This window comes from Canis lupus, chromosome 29 (assembly GCF_048164855.1).
Source record: "Canis lupus baileyi chromosome 29, mCanLup2.hap1, whole genome shotgun sequence".
Classification (NCBI taxonomy): domain Eukaryota; kingdom Metazoa; phylum Chordata; class Mammalia; order Carnivora; family Canidae; genus Canis; species Canis lupus.
In genome coordinates this window covers 656,990-674,289 of record NC_132866.1, presented here as the reverse complement: position 1 = coordinate 674,289, position 17,300 = coordinate 656,990, and the positions used below count along the sequence as shown (strand labels likewise).

Here is a 17,300-nt window from a genome sequence, read left to right as displayed (position 1 = left end):
AGGTCAGAGCTAGTGCTTTGTTTTCAGCGGCCTGCACGGGTGGGTCCGTCTCACAGACGCCGTGGGCAGGTTGGATACTCTGATCTTGCTCAGTTTCCAGCCACTGCTCCAGAGCTGGTGTCTCTTCCCCGTTTGTCCAGCGAGTGTTTCCTGCGTGGGGCCTGCTCTGCACCCCTGGGTGGACACAGAGCCCAGCCCCCCGTGGCGATGACCTGGCTGCCGGGAGAGCCGTGGGGGTGCATCTGCCCAGCGAGTGGGACGGCCCCGGGCCCTGGGCGGCCTGTGGGCCGAGTCCTGCACCTTGTCTGCCCTTCCTGCTGGGCTTCCGTCCATTCTGTGACCCCCAGAGTCTGAAAAGCAACCTGAGAGCAGAGTCCGCCAGGGCGTCTGTGCTTCCCGCCACCCTGTCCCAGAAGCACCTGCCTTCCGCAGGAGAGCCCTATTCCAGAGGCATCCGTGTCTGGACCGTCGTGTCAGCTCGGGGCCAGCAGGGCATGTTTGGGAATGGGTCTCCTGTAGGCGAGGCCTGGCTGGGAGCTGTGGGGTCCTGTTGGGGTCTCAGGTGTCCTCCAGGGGTGTCAGTGAGATCGGCAGTGTAGACAGGGCAGAGGTGCGGCCCCAGGCAGGCTGCCGGGTGTGCGCACCCAGGAGGAGGGGCCTGGATGAGCACAGGCGTCCTCTGCCCACCTACCAGCTCAGAGTGCTTTCTGCACGTCTGCTGTGCCGCGGAGGTGAGTGGGGGACTGGCCTCTCCTTCCAAACCATAGCAGGGCCCAGGAAGGACACGGGTCAGAGGGAAGCCCGGAGGGGCTTGACCCACGCTGCCCACACCGGCCTTGGCCTGAGCCTGGCACTGTCCCTCCTCCTCCTCCCGGGGTGGACAGGCGGACGGTCAGCAGGGACCCCTCTTACAACAGCCATTTGTGGACACCCAGATTCAGTGCTTGTGAACGGGGTCCTGGGGTGGGAGAAGGCCATGCGGCCTCGGCCCTGGCTCTGGAGGAGGTCTGAGCCCTCAGCTCAGGCACAGGGGCCCATGCATATTTTCAGATGGCCCGAGGTCAGCGCGGCTGGGGAGCAGGAGCGCCCTGGACGGTGCACGGCTGTGAGTGTTCCGGAGGCCTAGGGAGGCGTCGGGGGTGGGGATGCCCCTCCTGCCAGAGCGTGCAGAGTCCGTCCGTCCGCTGGGCAGGGCTCTTCCTCTGGAATGTGCCCTTCGAAGCCGACGCTGGCCTTGGCGTGGACTCCGCAGCCGATCGCGCACCTGGAGCGGCAAGGTCAGCCTCCTGGGCCCGGGACGAGGGCGCTCCTCGCTGTCCTCCTGGGCGCCGCTGTCGCATACACTGGCCGGAGTCATCAGAGGTTAATTAAATCTGCCTCCGAAACAATGAGGGGCCAGTGAGCAGCTTGCGGCCCCCGTGAAGTACAGGCAGCGATTGTCCCTCCCGCGGGGGAGGCGGGGGGGGGGGGGCAGGCCCCTAGCTCCGGGCTGCGGAATCTTGCCATTTGCATGGTGGGAAGGGTACAGGGTCCCCGGAGTGCAGCGTGAGAGGACCCCGCCCCCCAGGACTCAGCAGATTCCCATCTCCGAGGCGACCCCTGCAGCGAGCTCGCAGGGCACGACTGAGGAGACGGGGCTCTGCCGAAGCCGTAGTTAAAACACGAGTCAGACACGACCGTCACGTGCCCTCCGAGGGGTCGTGCGTCATGAAGCTGGTTATTAACGCAGCCTCCAGCTCAGCCCTGCTGGCGGCATCGCTCAGAGGGTATGTTTTATGCCTTGCGCAGTGGCAACTGGCAGCTGGGGCGCTCAGCTGGCCGCAGTGACAAAGAGTGACAGCAGTGCCAGGCGCTCCCGTCTCTGTGAGGCCCGGCCGCGCATCCACCTGCCGTCCTTCATCCCTGACAGTGATGGTGATGGATGTGTTTTTGGAGGCTGGCGGCTGTTTTGAAAACCAGTTGCCAGTCACTGACACGTGTGCGTGCGCTCAGGTGCCAGGTGGGCCTGTGGGGACGCGGGCCCCACGAGGACCCTTCGGGGAGGGGCACCCCCAGGCTAACAGCATGGCCTTGGAAGGGGCGGGAGAGAAGCACAGCAGTGCGCCCCCCGCCCCTCGACAGCACCGAGGACCACAGCCAACGAGAGTGGTGCGGCCGGCGGCCCGAGCCCTGTCCCCCGACGCAGACCTTCCCGTGGGTGCTCCGGCGTCCCGGGGAGGCACTCCCGCTCGGCCTGGGGGGCCCTGTCACAGCCGGTGCCAGCTCCCCAGGACCCCTCCAGGGCCGCCCGCCGGGAGAGTCGCTGTGCCCCGCCCCCGAGTGCCGGTGGAGTGCTGGCTTGGCTTGCAGTTGGTCTCCGCTTAGCTTGCTGATCTCAGCCCCAGCCGCGCCCCTGCACCCCAGAGCCTCGGCCGCTGACACGGTGCCCACGTGAGCCCCCAGGAGCGGGTCGGTGTCTGCCACGGCTGTGGCCGCCCGGTGCCCAGGAGACGCCACAGGGATACATCTGGAGAAAGCCTCGTTGGGAATGGCGCCTCCGGGACGGTGGGGGCTTCAGTGTGCCGCCCGCCCCGTCCCCTCCCTGGGTCGCTGGCAAACGCTAGTGCTCCCGAGGGTGTCTCCTCTGAGTTAGGAGCGTAGACCGGGCTGCGGGGCCCGCGGCCTCCTCGGCTCCGGGCATCACTTGTGTCGGCAGTGGCTGAGCCGGGAGCCTGTGCGGGGGGCGGTAGCCGCATCACTCAGCTTACTCGTGTGGCCTTTTAAGGTCTTGTTTTTTTTTTTTTAAGATTTTACTTATTTACTCATTAGAGACACAGAGAGACTGAGGCAGAGACACAGGCAGAGGGAGGAGCAGGCTCCACACAGGGAGCCCGACGTGGGACTCCATCCCAGGACCCAGGGGGCACGCCCGGGGCTGAAGGTGGCGCTAACCACTGAGCCACCCGGGCTGCCCTAAGGTCTTGTTTTAAAACAGAAGGTTTACTCATTTAAATCGTTAAATTTATTTAATGAGTGTTTCAGAAAAAAAGACCTTTGTTTGATCTGTTTTGTTGTGGGGCCTGTGGCGTTAAACTACGATGTTAAACTTATGACCATTCTGGGTGTCACGTTGAGGGGATTTTCTCCCAGAAGGTTCGTCTTACAAATTAGCTCATATTTCCAGCGGGTAGATTGATGTCACAATAATTATTCCCGTGATCATACAAAAAAGACTTTCCCCGTCAGTGGCCTCCTGTTGTGGGAACTTGATTTTCTGACTTGTGGTCAGGCCCGTGCTCCCGGATCTCTCACACCTTGTTCTGCGCGTCCTGCTCGGTGGTGCTTTGACACTGCTTTGCTCCTGCTCGGGGTCAGCACAGCCCATGGGGACATCAGCCAGCCGGGCTGGTGGGAGGAGGTGCCCCGGCCCCCTCTCCTCCCAGGTTGAGCCTGGCGTGTCCGTGGAAGCCCGGGGCTCTCGAGACCACACCCGGAGCACGTCCCGTGTCCCCAGCCGGGAGCCGTCCTGGCCTGAGAAGAGCCCACTCGGCTCCCTTCCAGAACGCCGGCTGAGTGGTCCACGCGGGCTCACAGGCACCGTGGGGCTGGCCCAGGGCACCCGCGCGTGGGCGCTGCTGCCGCTTCCTTGGCACCCGCCCTCGTGGCCGGGCTGGTCGGGAGTCGGCCGAGCCGTCCTGGGAGAGGAGATGAAAGGGTCTTTATGGGGTGTTGTTGTTCTGGATGAACAGTGCACAGTCTGAAACAGAGAGGGGGAAGGTGCCTTCGCCGCTGACATAAGCCCCATAACGGCGCCTCCTCAGGACCCGCCAGCAGCTCCCCGTGTCCCCGGGCGCAGTGGCGGGGCCCTCGCTCCCGTGGCATCAGCACATTGGGGTCCTCAGAGGCGGTGTTTCCCCAACAGTAAGGGGCCTCTTTGCTGCTGGGAGTGCAGGGGTTTGGTGGGAAAACCTTTGAAAGAGCTCGCTGGAGGGTCTTCGGGAAGTCTGTGTGCACGGGACGGGGACCGTTTGGGATGGTTCCTTTCCCGGGGGAGGACGAGCCCCGAGCTGCTCTCCCCTGGAAGCTGCCTTCCGGCCCCATCCGGGACTGTTCTGTGTGTCCGTGCAGACCTGATCCTACAACCCCAGGGGTCAGCTCCAGGACATGGCCGTCCACGGCCCCAGGCCTGCCGCCCTCCCCTGCTACCACAGCCCTCGCTGCCCCCCGGGAGCCGTGCACCTGTGCGAGGAGGCGTGCACGTGCGTGCAGGTGCCAGTGTGTGTGTACACGAGTGGTGCGCAGCGTATGCACCTGTGTGTGCATCAAACACACGTGCTGCCCGTGTGCACGTGTGTGCACAGACGTGACCTGAACCCACGCCGTGTAGACGCGCGTACATCTGCTGTCCGTGTACACGGTTGTGCTCACGTGGGACAGGGAAGGAGCTGAGACGTCCGCCAGAATTCATGCCGCTGTCCCAGGCCGGGCGTGCACGGTGTGTCCTTGCTGTTCGGGGCAGCAGGCCTCCCGGGCTTGTGCGGCAGCCATGTCCCCGGGGCTGAGCCCCCTCCGCTGCAGGTGCCCCTCGGCCACCCCGGCTGTGGGGCAGCATGAGCCCACCCCCAGGGGGACGGAGAAGTGGACGGTCGGCGGCTGAGGCGCCCTTTCCCAGCACTGTCCCCCGGATGCTCAGGCTACCAGGGACCCAGGCGTCTTACAGCCACCGGTTTCCATTCTGGAACCTTCAGCGAAGTGATGGGCTGGTGGCTCTCCATTATAGCCCTTGCGTGTGTTCAGGACTCGGGGTCATGCCCCGCGGTGGCCCCGCTCCCCTCTTGGTGGCGGAGGCCCGCTCATCACAGCGGCCCCACCTCCCACGCTCCGCTCTGTATGGGCCGGGGCACCCACCCCCCTGCTCCCCAACAGCTGGCCTGAGGCCTGGCTGCTTCCGTCTACCGTGCGCTCCTCAGGGTGGCTTTGCTGCCATTTTGTCGTAGCTGTTTGTCAGGAAGGTCCCAGAGGGTGGCCCCTCGGCCCACGGCTGGTCCCGGGGAGCACTGGCCCCCGTCGGATGGCTCTGGGGTCCCAGGCGGGCTGGAGAGCCCTCGGCCCAAAGGAGGCGCCTCCCTGGGACTGACGCCCTCGGCCTCGGCCGGGCGCACCACTTCCTTGGCCCCTCTGGAGACGTTGCTTTAAGGCCCATTTCTTCCACAAGCTTTTCCTGCGGCTTTTCTGGAGCATCTGCGGCTGAAATTAGGCTGGAGCATTCCTTTGTTTCCGATTTCACGCTCTCAGAGGGCCTGCTTGTCGTGTGCGGAGCTGTCAGGGGATGAAAGCCTGCAGCAGGGTCCCGCTTCCCCGGCAAGGCGTGAGCGATGGGGGAAATGTGTCTTCAAGCCCACCCACCAGTTCACGGGCGCCAGGCCTCGAGCGAGGAGGGGCGCGTCCTCCGGAGTCCCTGGGCACGCGGCAGGGGCAGGGCTCAGGGCTTCTCCCTCCTCCTCCTTCATCCTCCTCCTCTCTCCTTCACCCTCCCCCTCCTCCCTCCCCCTCCTTCATGCTCCTCTCTCCTTCACCCTCCTCCCTCCCCTCCTCCCCCTTCTTCCCTCCTCTTCCTCCCCCTTCTTCCCTCCTCTTCCTCCCCCTTCTTCCCTCCTCTTCCTCCCCCTTCTTCCCTCCTCTTCCTCCCCCCTCCTCCCCCTTCTTCCTTCCTCCTCCCTCCCCTCCTCCTCTCTCCATCCTCCTCCCTCCTCCCCCCTCCTCCTCCTTCTGTCCTTGGGTGTTGACATCTGAGAAGTGCCAGCCGCACACTTCTCTTAACCATCAGATGTCCTCTGCAGAGGGGTTCTTCCCTTCCTGTCTGTTGCCGGGAGCAGGAAAGCCGGGTGAGCGCTCACCTCGGGAGCCTCGCCCACAAGCTGCCTGGTGCGACAGGTGAGGGCGCCCACCCGTGCAGGGCGCTGCGGGCTCTCCCTCCGGGGCTCTCCCTCCGGTGCCGCCTCCGGGGATCTCAGTTTAAAAACAAAAGAAAGCGTGTGTGGTGGCTGGTGTGTGATTCCTCGAGGATCCCCTCCGGTGCTTCCTTCAAAGCTGCCCTACGTGTGTGAACGACACGAGGCCGAGCGGGCTCCGGGGCTCCACCGGTTGTTTCCGTGGGCCTCGCGGAGGGAAGGAAAGCAGAGGCCGCCGTGCGCTTCCTGCACGTTCAGCAGTCTGCGGACACCTGGCCCCAACTGGTTTCCATCCCTGACGGGCATCAGGATCCACCTTGGGCCCCCCCACCCCGTGTCGCCACAGAAGACGGATAGTGACCCCGGGACAGTGGCCCTGCTCACCCTCCAGGAAGCTCCACTCCCAGCCAGACAGGGAGCCTGGGGGAGGTGGGCTACTTCTTGGCCTGAGGGAGACTAGACCGCTGCCCGCTGCCCGCTCCCACTGGGACCCCTCCTGACTCTGGGGCGGTTGGGGGGGGACCAAACGCGGGTTCCCAGGCCACACGGGGCCTTGCCGACAGAAGGAGGACTAGCCGCTTGTGCTCAGCAGACAGGTTTAAATTCAAAATATGCTTGCAATATGTGCGTTGCTTCCTGCATTTTCTGGAATGGAGGGAAACAGGACAGTGGAGAGCCAGCAAGGAGCCTGCCCCCGAGGAGGGAAGGACCCACTACACCCCTGGGGAACGGGGGGGCACGCCCGCGGGCACGCACCCCCTCCACCCCCTCCACTGCCCACATCCGGGGCCGGGCTGCTTCCTGGGACACCGCCTCCCACCACAGGCGCCAGGCTGAAGACCCCACACCCGGCGGCCCCCCAGGCCCTCCCCAGCTCTCCTACTGCCTGTCCCTGGAGCCCCCACATGACTGCTCCGCTGTCGCTGCCCCGTTCTTCCTCCGGGCGCTCTGTTACGGGGTCGCCGTGGTCCCACTCGACACCCCCGTGACCAGCGGCTCTCGGCCCTCTCACCTGCCCGGGCTGTGCTTGGTGCTTTGGAAACTCCTGGAGAGCGTCAGCCCCTGCCAGAGGCACCGGGCTGCGGGCGCTGGGCGCAAAGCCGCGCAGAGACCACGACGGCAGCTGACGGCAAAGGCGGGGGAGCTGGGTTCCCCTGCCGCCTCTGCAGGTGGATCCGCAGCATGGGGTCCGGCTCTCATCCGCAGGTTAGCAAGGGACTGATTTAAACAAGACCTTCAGACTGTGCTTCGGGCTGCCTCACCTCGTTCCTGTCCCTCGTGGAGTTTTTGGAATTTACGTTTAGAGGTTTCTGCTTGTGTGCCTCTTGCCTACACGGACTGAAGCCTGCCCTGCGGGACGTCGGGACAGACTTGTAACGGACACATCCCTTGCGAGGCTGCCCCCCGTCAGGCTTGGCTCCGTAAGTCAGGGCCTTCCTGAGGTGCCCCTTGCGGCACCGCGGGCATCCTGGGAGCCAAGAGCTCCTCACCCCTGGGGCTCCGTCATGCGGCCCGTGTGCGCTCCGGGGGGCCTGAGCTGCACACGTTCACCGTCCGTGCTGCTGCGGAGCACGGGGTCCTTCCTCTGCAGCACCGGATACGGAGTGGACTCCACAAGGCCCAGCTGTATGGGTCCAGAGCTGTTGCCTGGGTTCGTGTTTGGGGCCGTGGGGGAGCATCAGTGGCAGTTGAATGGGGGCATTTGGGACAGGCTAATTTAGCTCCTGGGGTGGGCAGGGCACGCGTGCCCCTCTGTGCCCCTCTGAGCGCTGGTGGCTGAGTGTCAGGTGGGCTGTAAACTTCAGGAGTGGGAGAAAACACTGGAAATAGCCCCCTGGGCTGACCCGGGGCCCGGGGGTGCCCTGTCCCGGCCGCCTACTCCAGCAGTTATCCAGACTGCGAAGAAACACAGGAATCTCATTGTCCACACGACAGGTGGACAGGCTTGCTGACAGCGGTCCCGGGAAATTCCAAGACAAAACCCGGGCACTCCGAGTGCCAAGAAGACAAAGTGCGGGGCCGTCCTATCTGGTGCCCCTTCGTGTGGCAGCTGATCATGAAATAAATCTTAGATGGCGCTTAAAAAATAGCATTTTGGGTATTTTTTTTCCTCCTTTCAAAAGAAAAATCCCTTCGGTAAGTAGGCGAGCGGAAAGGCCCCGGCCTGCAGGTTTCTGCATGAGTGGTCATGACTGCGGATTGAAAGCGGAGACGAGGCTGAGGCCGGGCTGGCCGGGTCCTGATCACTTCTTTAAAACCTGGTGAATGAGGTGCCTCCGTGGGAGGGTGTGGAGAAAGCAGGCCGAGAGCTGGAGGCGCAGGGTGGCCCCTCTCAGGGCGCCTGGCTGATCAGATGTTTATCCTTTGGGAGCCCGCCCGAAATGGCTAAATAAAGCAATGTTTTTAAAAGTTTCTAGCAGATGCCTTTGGGAGAAGAACCAGGAGTTTCCTGAATCGCGTCCTGGGGTGGCGACAATGGCCGTCTGCCTGCCCCAGCCCTCCCCCATTCACGGAAGCACTTAAGCCACTTAAGCACATTAGCATCTGGATGGAGCCGGACCTCCTCGGACGCTGGGGCGGGCAGGGTGGCCGCGCTCTGCTCCGGATTGTTCCTGCGCTTGTTCTAATCCGCACTGTTTGAAGGCGGCCAGACTGATTTGTGACACATGAGTCCAAAAGCCACTCTGGGGGCTTGACCTGCTTAACTCATCTGTGCTCTGAATGTCAATGGCCTGTCCTGGTCCCACCCTTCTGGGGACAGCAGCCACTGCCTCCCTGCCCCATGCTGGGCGCAGCGTGTGCACGTCCCGGCCAACCCAGAAGGGTCTGCCTCGGGCTGCAGAGAGGCTTCGGCTCATCCCAGCGGGTCCCTGCCCGTGGAGCCTGCCCAGGAAGGGTCTCCAGCCGCACCGGGACCTGCCCTGCCCGCCCCTGCGCGGAGGCCGCCCTCCCCTGGGTGAAGGGTTTCCCACGACTTCACAAGGGCCCTTGAGAGGAGGATGTTTTTAAAAGTCAAAATCAGTTGTTTCCTCGCAGTCATCTTTTTTTCTTTTTTTTTTAATAAAAATCATCTAGTCATTTTTTAAAGAGCAGCTCCGTTGAACTGTGGTTTAGAGACCGGCCTCTGTCCCCTGGCACTCAGCCCCAGGCCGCCACCGCGTGCCCGTCCTGGACGTTTGTGTGCATGGACCCTGGTCAGCAGGGGGAGGGGCCCTGCTTCCTGCGTGCTCGCTGGGTCCTCGCCCGTCTGCGCGGCCTACCTTCTCTGTACGACGCCGTCCCTGTCTTCCCTGTCGGCGCACCTGGCACTTGCTTTGCTGGATACGTTCCTAAGTGCCTGCCTGCCCTGGAGCCGGGTGAGCAGCCCGGTGGGGGTCTCCAGCGTCCTGGAGCTGCGTTCAGCAAGCCGCCCGCTGGCACCCGCCCCAAGCCTTTCCCGCCGCACACCCAGGTTCAGAAGAGAGGAATTTTCTCAACAAAGCTGGTGGTAGTTTGTAGTCAGGCGGTGGCCTGGCAGTGAGCTGCGTGTGCCTTGTGGAGCGCGCCAGCCCGGCGGCCGTGGGGGTGATCGTGCTCGCTCAGCCCTCTCCCTGCCTGTCCAGCTGTCCCGTCCCTCAGCCAGTCAGAGTCTCTGCCTGGGACCCAGCGTGGCCTCTGTTACCCCCGGGCCTGTCCCATTGCCCCCCCACCAGGGCAGATCTCATTGCAGGGCATCCCCAGCCCGCCTTGGGGACCCCATGAGGCGGCTGTGACTTCCCTGGGCAGTGAAGCCCCCAGCAGACTTTCCGGGGTCAGAGGTGAGCCCGCTCCGGGACAGCTCAGGGCAGGGAGGTGGGCAGGGAGGCCGGGGCCACTAGAGCCGCGCGGCACTTGCCGGCGGGCCTGCCCTCGGACGCCCACCTGCTGATGCCCCTGCTTCCGTGCGGGCGGATCCGTGGCCCCTTGGCGTGTCGGCCCCGTGACATGTTGGTGCGAAGCCAGGCGGAAGCAGCCTGGGAAGGACGGGCTCAGGGCAGCAAGGCCAGGTGTGCCGATCGCTTTCAGGGGACACAGGCTGGGGCCCCTCCCCGGGGACTGAGTCCCTTCTGTGTCTTTTGCAGACTCTCTGCACAAAGGCCACGATGCAGACGGTCCGCGCCGCCGACACCAATGAAGTCGTGAAGCTGATATTTCGCGAGTCGGACAATGACCGGAAGGTAAGTGAAGCCCGAACGGTGGGCCGTGCACCGCGGCCGTCAGGAGTTGGGGGGCGTCTGGACTCTGCTCGAGGCGTGGCCCCCACTCTGCCCACACTGACGTCCACTTTTGCTTTGCAGGTCATGCTTCAGCTGGAGAAGAAACTCTTCCACTACTTCAACCAGGAGGTTTTCCGTGACAACAACGGCACTGCGGTGAGCTCTGCTGCAGATGGCCTCGAAGCTGTCGCAGCCCCGGGCTCTCCCGGGACGGGCTCTGGGCCACACTGCGGGCCCCAGGGTCTGGTTGGCGGGTGGCACGGGAGGTGGAACGCTCACGCTCCAGGCACACGGGGCGGCCAGCGCGGCCTGGGCTCGTGTACACGCCTGACCAGGCCTCCCTGTGCCTGCCTGTGTGCACACGTGTGTGCGTGCGTGTGAGCAGAGGATGTGCGTGCAAATGAAACATGCAGCTCAAACCAGTTGGTCGAGACCTGGTCGTGTGGGAACTGCTCCCCTGCTCTGAAGCCACTGCCCACTAACCCTTCAGAACCCAGAGACGCAGCACAGCGAGGGGCAGCCAGTCTCTCGCGATGTGATTTGGGCCTGTTTTTATGTGGTTCCTGGGTATCTGTTTGTGTAGATGAACAGTCGCTGTGTGACTGTTCCATGGCCAGTTCCAGGCTCCTGACCCTACGGCCCCCGGGGCTCATGGTGCAGAGGCTGGTCCAGGTGGGGGCGGTGCATGCTGGAAGGCTGAGGCTTCCCCAAAGGCGCCCCAGCAGGTGGGGACACCTGAACACACCTGCCACCCACCTGCCTGCCCTCCGGCCTTTCTGCTCCCCCCACTCCACCCCAGCTCCATAGGGGCTGTGCACAGCTGTCCCCATTTTCATCTCCCGGTCACCCCACACCCTGCAGTCTAGCCTACATGCCACCAAGACCACGGTCACCTGTCTGGAGGACATCTTTCTTCCAAAGCCTGGAGATGGTGCTTGGACTCTGCACCCCCGCCTGGCCATCCCTGTGCTCACCTCTCTGCATCTGGGAGCCCCAGCATGGTCTTGTCACCCCTGCCCTCGGGGCCCAGCTGTGCTGAGTGCTCTACACCTGTGCCTCAGTTTCCCATCAGTGTGTGGGAGGAGTGCGGACAGGTGTCAGTGTTGGGTGACAGGCACTGCCCCACTAGCAGACTCTGCCCGTCATGGATCCCTCCATCAAACCACTGGTGTGGAGCTGCCTCCCGCCTCCATCCCCACAGCCCCCACGTCCGTTACGCCCTCCACATCCCTGTGTCTCCCCTGGGGCCCAACCTGGGGCTCGTCTCGTGTGTAGCCGGTCAGGCCTCTGCTCCAAGCTCTTTGCTGCTTCTCACGACCTCAGGTGAGGCTGGAGCCTGCTCTGGTCTCTGAGGCCGGGCTCACTGCTTGGCTCTCCCCCCACGTCCCCCCACCATTCAGGGCACCGGGTTTCCTTTTGCTCCAGCAAATGCTCTGGTTTCCTTACCTGCTCTTCCCACCAGCCTGTCCCACTGGGCTCTCTTCCCTTCGGCCCTGGCCACTTCCTGTCTCACCTCCTCCGGAGGCCTCAGGCCCTGGCGAGGTTCCTCGACTCTCCTTCTGTGTCCCCTGCAGCACCCAGCTCAACACGCGGCAGTCATGTCCCCTGCAACACCCAGCCCACTTCCTAGGCAGGAGGCACCGGGGTAAGGACCTGCCCTACCTGCTGTCTGCACCAAAGAGGGCAGCAACCTGGTGATTTTAGGGCCTGAGCACTCAGGGCACAGGCTTGGGGACAGGACTGTTGGGGGGACCGGGTGCAGGGAAAGTACCCAGGAGGCTGTCTCTGGGCAGCTGTGTGACTTTCTGAGCTTAGAGGCAGCGTAGGCTTTCTGGGCCCTGGTACAGAGGCAGCCCCTGATGCGGGGCCCAGGAGGCGAAGAGTGGACGGGGGGTGGCACCAAGGCGGCCAGGGGCTGGGACGTTCGGGAAGAAGCAGGAGATGGGTGAGAAGGGTGTGCGGTGGGGCCCGGGGCCAGGGCAGCACAGGGCGGGAGAAGCCGTGCGTTCAGGAAACGAGCCAGCACACCCGGACCCCCCGCCACTGTCCTCTGCGTCTGGGCAAAGCGCGTGTTACCGCCATTAGAAATGACCGATGCTGTCACTGTTGGAGGTGGCAGCTTTTAGTTCTGTATTTATCCTATACAGTTTTTTAAGATGGAGGAAAATGAGTTTGAATATTCAGGAGACTGTTTGGATGTCATTCGGAGATGAAAGAAATGCAGCGTAGGGTTACGGAGAGTCGATTTCCATGGGGTTCTTTTGGAAAGACTCGCGTGCCCCTTTGGTGGGTCGGTGTGGCCCCTCGTGGAGGGCAGGGCGCCCGGGCCGCGGCCTCCCCGGAGGCACAGAGGGTGTGCCGAGGGCTCTCCGGCCTTGGGTGGCCTCCAGAGACGCCTCGCGGGGCCACGCTGACGCGCACTCCGTGCCCCCGGCCGCGACCTGGCACGCTGAACGGCGCCTCCACGTCAGTCACACAGAGGAAGCGGGGTCGTCCAGACCAGCCACGGGGGACAAGATAAATGGTCTGATGAGCCATCTCACCTCCGCGGCGAGGCGGCCCCACGGCCACTGGAACAAAGTAGCCATCCGCAGGATGGATGTGCCTGCGCCGGACGCAGCCCCAAAATCCATCGCGCCCTTCATCAAGCACCGGTCTTGTACCCGCCTGACAGAAATTTAATTCAAGCTGGCTTCTGGAAATAATTATTGTATTTTAAGAGTAGTAATCATTGGCCGGGACATGATTGAATGTGTCCATGCCTATTGACTTTTTCTATGATTTATAGCTTTGTTTAGTCGATATTCCCATCGAAATTGTATAATTAATTATAAGTGTGGCTGTCAGGGCTGCAGGATGGAGTGCCCTGGTGAGGATTTGGAGAGATTAAATTTTCCTTGGCTGTCCCAGGGCAAGGCTTGGGAATCTTCACAGCGCTTGGCCTGTTGGATAGAGATGTTTTCTGTGTGTTTAGCAACTGCTCTAGCTCAAGGCGCATTGATTTTCCGGGCTCTTTTTTCTTTATCAGCGTGGTGTCTCTGCAGTAACAGTGGAATTTGTACAGCGGGGACAGCTGCTGACAGATACATATGATCGGCCCCGCCGCTTTATCACTGTCCACACACGCCCTGCGCTGTTTTTCACTTTGTAATCAACAAGAATGTTTAAGATACATGCGAAATTGGTTATCATGTTTCTGAAAAATCTCAAAGAGAAACAAATTATCATTTCAACAGAAATGCAGCATAATTTCTAATCAGGAAGCTCTCAGGGCTGGAGATGGCCCCGTGGCAGCCCTGCGCCCCCCGCCCTCACGGAGCCCTGGGCGCGTCCCCCTGGTCCCCCGGGGGTTCGGCGAGCTGCCAGCACGGCTTGGGACGCGTGGGCCAGGTTGGGGAGGCCCAGGAGGGCCAGGGTCGTCCGCTCTTGTCCTCGGCCTTTCCTGAGCGTCTAGCAGGGCCTGACACGGCAGAGGCTCAGTAAGCACCCGTGGACCTAGCGTGAGTATTCACGGCTCAGAACATCTCCACGTTAGAAGACGGACAGATGAGCCAACAGACGGGGGCTCTACGGGCAGAGCCGCCGGGGAGCAGCTGCGTGTTTCCGTGCGGGGCTTGGGGTGCGGGCGCACGGCAGGACAGCCCGGGAGGAGGTGCCTGGCCCGCCAGACCCCGGTGGTCCAGCTCCCCCCAGAGGGGCTGTTACGGTTTCAGCAGCTGGGAGGCTCAAACCCGTCCCAGACCGGCTATCGAGTTGCTTTAATTTTCCTTCGCACCCGCAGCAGGTAGAAACACAGAAACGCGGCGGGCTCCCCGTGGCTCCCTCCCAGGGGCTGCCGCGGTCGGCCCCATGGCGCACCTGCCCGCTGTGCTCTCTCGCTGGCAGAGCTGCCCTCCTGCTCGGAGCCACGCCGACGGCTCATCCGAGTCTCCAGCTTGTCTCAGGCCTGCTGCCAGGCCGCGCCTGCTGGAGCACACGCGTGTGAGCGTGCGGGTGTCGGGTTCCGCGGGCCCTGGGCACCCACGTGGACGCCCTCCAGGCTGCTTCTGGCCACTGCAGAGGCCCAGGGCCCGGGAAGGCTTCCAGGGTCTCTTTCCGAGGCTGCACAAAACTGGAACGTTCAGCAGGTGACCAGGGAAAGCCACATGCACGGGCTCCCACGCAGAGCCAGCGTCAGTGCGCAGTCACAGCCCCCGTAGCCCCTCCTGGTGTCCCCCAGGCTGGTCTTGGGGACCTGGGAACCCCCACTGTTGTCACTGGGGTCAGACACACAGTGGAGTGAAGTTGGTCAGCGTCCTCGTGGTCACTGCTTTATAGTCTGTTGACTCAGAAATTTCTCAGAACAGCGGAACACGTGTGTGCGTGCGTGTGCCAGCGAGGGACGGTGCGTGCTCTGTCCGCTTGCAGAGCTTGGGGGGCCGCGGGGGCTTGGCCTGCAGCCGGGAGGCGGTGGCGTCTCCCTGGGAGAGAAGAACCCTTTCAGGGGAGGAATCTGGACACAGGCAGTGCCCTTTCCTGAGGAAACAGTAGGAAGCGAGTGTGGATTGCTGTAAAATCAAGTCCTAGGGCCACCAAGTGGGTGCTGCTCGGGCCCCGTTCTGGACACAGATGCCCCACGGGGCTCGCAGGCTGCTGGCGACAGAGGAGGGTCAGCTGCAAGTGAGTCCCGAAGCGGCGCCGCACGAGACTCAGGAGAGACCACGGCCGTCCACGCGGAGAAGGGGTGCCCTGGCCGAGGCTCCGGGGGGCACGAGCCTGGGGGACACCCCAGGTCTCCCCGGGTTTCCTTCGACGTGTAAGGAAGAGCGTAGAGCCCCGGCACCGCACAGCGGATGGGTCACGTTCCGAGTACCTGTACCTGAGCACCTGGCCCCTCGCCTCTCACAGCGGGTGGGGTCAGATGGACGGCAGCCCCACGTCCCCCGAGACGAAGGTCCACGAAGGCGAGCTTGCAGTCCAGGCCCCACACAGGTCGGGCGCACGCTTGAGAACAGCACGTGAACAGCACAGTAGCCGACAGAAACTGTAAAATGAGAATATTTAAAATGATTAAAAACATGAAAGAATCAGAAACAGACACCACACCCAGGAAGAAACATTAAATAACACAGAACTTCTAGAAGGTGGCCACAGAGAAGCCCTCGAGGTAAATTGGCGGCGGCGGTGTGTAGGGCGCGGCGCCCCAGGCAGGACGGCAGGGGTGGGGGTGGAGGGCAGCGCCGCGCCGGCGGCCACGCTGGGCGAGCTGACGCTGGGCCACGGGAGACGCATCCTCAGGGGCAGGCGGTGCGCCGACCAGCAGCGGGGCTCCAGACGGAGGAGACCGGGCAGAGGGCAGCGAAGAGGCCGCCGGCCCCCGCAGGAGGGGAGCTGGCGCCAGGCACGACTCGACTCGGCGGCCCGAGGGAGGAGTCTGCGCGCCAGGGAGGCCCAGGACCTCTCCGCGGGGTGCGTGGGAGCGCTGCGGTCCCAGGACGCCACCGCCGCGCATCCCGGAGGGTCTCAACACCTCCGTCTCCACAACATGGACTTCTCCAAGCGCCTGAGCTCAGTGCGGGAGAGATGGGAAGATGTGCTGACGCCTGGAGAGCGGAGCACGGGCCCTGCGGCTGCACACGCGACCCTGCAGTAATAAGGGGCCCTGGATGCTTCCTGCTGACCCCCAGGCCGCCCGTCAGCCTGGCCGGACTTCCCTAGAGGCTCCACACCGGCCCTTCTGGAAACCCGGCCTCTGACCCGGGCCAGGCCAGTTCCTCTTATCCGTCCTCGGTCAAAACCACAGAGCGCCTGTGCGAGCCAGCAGCTGCCCCCCACGTCCACCCCGCCACATCCAGGGCCTGTCTCTGATCTGGGAAGTCGGGAATTCAAGCTGCAGGGTGATCTAGATAAGAAACACGCTATAGGCGTGTGTGTGTGCGTGTAATACGCGTAGAAACACAGGAGTAAACGTGCACATAACTGCAGGACCTGTTCGGGCCCCACGCACACACGGAGGGTGCGTCTCTGTCCCTAGACCCTTCCTCTCCATCCCCAGCCCCACTGGAAGAACTGACCTAGGAACTTTCCAGAAGCTGTTTGGCCTGGAGACCTCCCTGGAGGAGGAGCCAGAGTCTCCCCTTGATGCTGGGCATCAAGGCCACTCGGTGCCATAGAAGCCAAGCCCCTGTGTGCTCCACATGCTTCCCCACCCCACAGGTACCCCCTCCCTGAAGCTCCACCCCCCGTGGGTCCCTGCACCCCTGCTTGGCAACCACCCTGGGTCCCCCAGGCCCGTCCCCATCAGAAAGCTGAGCAGGCTCACGCTCAGGAGATATGGGCTCACGGGTGGCACGAGGGGTCCAGGCCCCCAACCCCTGACATCTGAGCCTGCCCAGGCAGGGTCCGAGGTGCTTTGTGATCCGCGTCTGAGTGTCTGGGATTCTGCAGGAACGTGCGTGAGGCTCTACTGCTCTACTGGTGTACCCTCCCTCCCCACAACCCCCCGCGCTCCTCCTGGCGGGGGGCGCTGTGTGCAGGTGGCTCAGGGAGCAGCTTGGCACACAGGCCATGACTGCGTAAACATGGAGCTGCTGATGTCACACTTCTGGTGTGACGCACGAGGTGCCGGGACAGGAGCTGGGGGGCCGAGGACCTGACCCACGCGCACGTCCGAGGCTGTGCATCGCGGAGGCTCAGCTCGGCCTGGGGTGGACACGGCTGGTGGCACCCGTTCCCCGCTGGGACACCGTGCCCCTCGGGGTTGGTTCCGAAGGGTTCTGCGGGCAGGCTGCTGTCTTCCCCGCGCAGAAACCAGTGCTTCCCACCCAGGCTTCCTGCTGACCCCACCTGCGCGCCAGCGTGGTCACCGTTGACCTTAATTTGGGCCGAGCTGAGAGCGTGTCCGTGCTGCCGGGCGTCGGCGTCAGGGCGCTGCCGTGTCTGCTGCCCCGTGTGGTTCCGGCAGAGGTGACCCTGCCTGGCCGGGCCGCCCTGGGCAGGGGGCTGGAGCCCAGTGTGGACCCCGGGGCAGAGGGCCTGCTGGGAGCCCACAGACCTCCCCAGGGACCCCGTGGGCAGCCCCGGCGGCTCCGCCTGCATACGGCCCTCTGTGGCCTGGCGTGGCTCCTGGGAGTGCGTGGGTCCCTGCCGCACACGA

The 17,300-nt window shown here is 63.6% G+C and overlaps 1 protein-coding gene across 5 annotated transcripts in view; it reads left to right on the top strand.

Moving 5' to 3' along the window:
• INPP5A (inositol polyphosphate-5-phosphatase A) overlaps window positions 1-17,300 on the top strand; it is a 161,724-nt gene that overhangs the window by 130,260 nt on the left and 14,164 nt on the right. For all 5 annotated transcript variants that reach the window (XM_072804800.1, XM_072804798.1, XM_072804797.1 and 2 more), the window contains 2 exons: window positions 10,031-10,126; window positions 10,247-10,321. In XM_072804800.1, coding sequence (XP_072660901.1) covers window positions 10,031-10,126; window positions 10,247-10,321 — 171 coding nt within the window. The remainder of the gene's footprint in view (window positions 1-10,030; window positions 10,127-10,246; window positions 10,322-17,300) is intronic.